The 4334-nt window shown below is 47.3% G+C and overlaps 1 protein-coding gene across 1 annotated transcript; it reads right to left on the bottom strand.

Annotated features, from left to right (window-relative positions):
• Positions 1-473: 473 nt before the first annotated feature.
• Positions 474-2038, bottom strand: LOC126496077 (pleiotropic regulator 1-like). The gene has a single exon (XM_050133652.1). The coding sequence runs from the start codon at positions 2013-2015 to the stop codon at positions 474-476; it is 1542 nt and encodes a 513-aa protein (XP_049989609.1). The 5' UTR covers positions 2016-2038.
• Positions 2039-4334: the final 2296 nt, after the last annotated feature.

Genomic DNA, 4334 nt, shown 5'->3' on the forward strand with positions numbered 1-4334 from the left:
GCAATTCATAACCCTAGTTCCAAGGGATCCAACCTAGTGCATATGCGGGGAAAACATTCATCCACATAAATCCCTTAAAACAAACAGGCCAGGCAGTGATACCACAAGGCCTTTAATCCCAGCACTCTGGAGACAGAGGCAGGTGGATCTCTGTGGGTTCGAGCTAGTTCCAGGACAGCAAGAGTTGTTACACAGAGAACCCCCATCTTGAGAAACAAAAACAGACAAAACAAAAAGAGAGAGAGAAAAAACTGAAGGTAAACAGCACCCAAAGAACACCCTTTGGTTTCCATATTCTCACAGATATGTATGTTCACCTACACATAAAAAAGAATAAATTCCTCTTTTCATTTTTTATTTTTTTTCAATTTTTTATTGATACTTGTTGAGCTCTACATTTTCCTCTGCTCCACTCCTTGCCTCTCCCCTCCTCCCTTCAACCATCCCCCAAGGTCCCCATGCTCCCAATTTACTCAGATTATCCTCTTGATAATCTCTGGTTTCCAGCTGACTGGGTGAGTTTCTTCTGTCGCGGTCTGGTCCTCCCTGTACACTTTGATGGTTTTATCAGCTTCTGCTGTTAGCAACCGGCTTTCCGACTTATCAAAAGAACAAGCAAATATTCCCGAGTCACTGTTCAAAGACCCAGGCTGGACTGCAGCATGGACCCGCTGAAAATTATAGCCAGTTCTCCAGTCCCAAAGGTGCATGGTGCCATTGTCAGCTCCAGACACCAGTACTCCGTCGGCATTGACTGCCAGCGTGTTGATGATGGCGTTATGACCGGAGAGATTCTGAAGGAAGCTTCCGTCAGGGAACTTCCACTGCTTTATGTTATCTGGAGACCCAGATGCAAATGTGTAATGTCGTGGATGTAAGACCACAGCCCTGACAGATTTCTTATGATTCGTCAATGTCACTCTTGTCTTTCCAGCCACCAGATCCCATAATCGTATTGTGGTATCGTGACTCCCGGTGATAATCTGTGGTTCCGCAGCCTGGCACCTCACGGTAGCCACTGCATTTGTGTGTCCGGACAACGTGTGCACACTGGCTTTAGTCCTCACGTCCCAGATGCGTGCAGTTGAATCTCGACTACAAGTCACCAGGACGTCGATTGTTGGATGCAAATCCAGACCATACACTGCACTTAGATGGCCATGATAGTGCCGTATAACCTTGTTATACTCAAGATCCCAGCACTTCACTTGCTTGTCTTCTCCACAAGAGAACAAGTAGGGGCTCCTCGTGCTCACGATCACACCACGCACCGCGCTGATGTGCCCAGTCAAGGACAGCTTCAATTTGCCACTAGCCAAGTCCCAAATCTTGATAGTTCTGTCGGCAGAGCCAGTAACGAACCACTGATTGCCAGGTTCCACAGCAATGCACCGAACCCAGCCAGGATGCCCACTGATAACCCTATAGAGTTTCCACGGTGGGTGCCACTGGGGTTTGGGCATTGTAGGGGCTTTTTTAGCCATTAATGCAGATTTCTTGGTATTGCCGGCCTCCATGATCACAGAGTTCACCGCTGTGGGCTGGGAACTGACAGAAGCTCCTGGGTGTCGGTACTCCCTCCCAGCAGGTCCAGTACGATTTGCATCAGCTCTGGCCTGATTCGGCAGCGCCACAGCTAAGGACTGTGCGGCTGACTCACTGGGCATTCTCTGGACTTTGGTGTCGGCGGTCAGGGCAACACCAGGTCCTGGCGGGTATGGATATGTACCTGTCACCAGGTATTCAACATCTTGTCCTTGATTGGCAGGATACTGTTTACTGGGATATGACTCTGCCGCGTTCTGAGGTCCGTTCTCCGTAAGGTTCTCTTTAGACGTGGGCATATGCAAGACAGGACCATACTCATTACGAAGCTTGATTGCCATCTTCTGCTTGTGACTCTCTTCATCCAATGGCACAGGTTTTCCATTATCAGCTACAAACATGTCATGGGTCCTCTTCAGTGACCTGAACACCAGTGTGTGTACAGAATGCTTCTGGACCTCCTCCACCATAGTCGCTGCGGCTCAGCCAGCTCCTCCAGGGGTTCAACCCGAAGGCCAGAAAAGCAAAACAGCCAGACACCACCACTGACCTCTCCTTCAGTCCGAGTATGGTGGCTCCGAATATGCAACCTGCCTCTAGGAATCCTCAGAATGAGACTGGCTGAGAGCTGTCTCCTCCTGTCTCATATAACCTCTCTAGGGCGGGGAATAAGGGCGTGTACCACTCCCGCCCAGTTTCTATGACAAACTAGTCTGGCTACTTGGATTAAAGGTGTGTGATGCCACTGTCTGATCCGTGAGGCTGACCAAGGTGTTTGTTTTACACTCTGATCTTCAGGCAAGCTTGATTTACTAAAACACAAATGAAATATCACTGCGATAAGCAGTCTGACAGTGTGACCGCCTAGATCTAGTGCCCACCAGGGTACCACAGGCTCCTCTGCCATCTCAACAGTACTGCCTCAGACCAGCATCTGAACCCATTCTACTCACCACAACGGGGAAATTATTGCTTTCCAAGTTCACCTGAACTTGGAGTCAAACGTGTATCTATAAATGTCAGAAATCAGAGGCAGAGTAGGCTGCCTCGGATGGAAGGTTCATCTAGCTCATCCTTATTACAGTCCTTACAGGTCACTCCACAAGGCCTTGGGGACCTGAAAGAACAGATCCTCTCACCCAAGGCTCGACATGGAACTGAGAGCTGCTGGGTTCCAGACTAGAAATGGTGTTTTGAAGTTCTAAGAGGAAGTCAAATGACAAACCATCCATTAGCGAGACTGTGATGTGCATAAGACCAGGCCCTGGACCATCCTGGGCGCAGGCCTGATTTGTATGTGCCCATGCACAGGTGCTTCTCACTGAGTACCTGTTTCTGGCCCCAACTGCAATGAGTGATGTAATGGGGAATGTAGTGGAACCTGTCCTGGAACTAGCTCTTGTAGACCAGGCTCTCCTTGAACTCATAGAGATCACACTGCCTCTGCCCCCCTCTTGAATGCTGGACTTAAAGGAGTGTATTACCACTGCACAGGCCTTTCCCTCATTTCTAAGATATTATTCCTGTGTATATATGAATGTACCTATGGGGCTCAGAGGGCAGTCTTATGGATTTGGCCTTCTCTCCTCTACATGGGTCCCAGGGGTCAAACTCATGTTGGTATGCTGGTGTGGTACTGTAGTAGTGGGAGCGGCGGGGTTTCGTTCCTGGCACCCGGCCGCCCGCACGGCTAGCTTTATACCTGAAATAATCACACGGAAACTGTGTTCATTTAAACACTGCTTGGCCCATTAGCTCTAGCCTCTTATTGGCTAGCTCTTACTTATTGATCTAACCCATTTCTAATAATCTGTGTAGCCCACGAGCTGGCTTACCAGGAAATATCTTAACCTGTGTCTGCCTGGAGTGGGAGAATCATGGCGACTCCTGACTCAGCTTCTTTCTCCCAGCATTTTCTTCTGTTTACTCTGCCTACCTAATTTTATGTCCTATTAAAGGGCCAAGGCAGTCTCTTTATTTAACCAATGAAATTAACACAAAACAGAAGACTCTCCCCATCATGGCAAACAGTGCCTTTACCCCACCTCACTGTCCTGTCCTTCTCTTCACCACCTACTCAGAAAGATTCTAAGGAATAAGGAAGGGCTCCCTTGAGCCATGACTTGCATTACTCTGCCCCTGGATTCTCCAGAGACAGCCAGGAAACACAAAATTTTAAGAACAAAGCAGGCAAGCTGGGCAGTGGCTGCATATGCCCAGCCCTCCGGGGGATAAGGCTGGAGATATCTGTGAGTTTGAAGTGAACCTGTTCTACATAGTTTTAGAACAGGCAGATTTATTAAGAAAAATGCTCTCCCAAAAACAAGCAAATTAAATGGATCAGGCAAGCCTTGGTTGCAGGCGCCTTTAATTCCCCTATTCAGGGAGCAGAGGCAAGTACTGTCTCGATGAGTTCAAGACCAGCCTACAGAGGGAGTTCTAATCCAGCTAGAAGTGTAGAGAGACCTTGTCTTAAACACAAAAAGAAATAGAGCAGAAAGTTGGTGATGTGACTTGATGAGGGAAGGTGTTTGCTGCCAAGCCTGACAAACTCAGTTAAACCCTTGGGACCCACATGGTGGAAGGAGAGACCTGACTCTAGCAATTTTCCTTTGGCCTCCATAAGGGCATATAAAACACAGTAATTTAATTTATTTTAAAATTATTATTTTATTTATTAATTTGTTTGTTTGTCTTTAATTTATTTATTTGGTTTTTCTTTTTTTATATTTTATATTTTTTTTATTGAGAATAAGAAAAAAAAGTTTCCGCCTCCTCCCAGCCTCCCA

This window comes from Alexandromys fortis, unplaced genomic scaffold (assembly GCF_014885135.2).
Source record: "Alexandromys fortis isolate MF-2015 unplaced genomic scaffold, M_Fortis_MF-2015_v1.1 scaffold_1074, whole genome shotgun sequence".
Taxonomy (NCBI): Eukaryota; Metazoa; Chordata; class Mammalia; order Rodentia; family Cricetidae; genus Alexandromys; species Alexandromys fortis.

What these genes read in the sequence shown, in the direction of transcription:
- LOC126496077 (XM_050133652.1), bottom strand. Translation starts at nt 2,015, where the DNA reads ATGGTGGAGGAGGTCCAGAAGCATTCTGTACACACACTGGTGTTCAGG.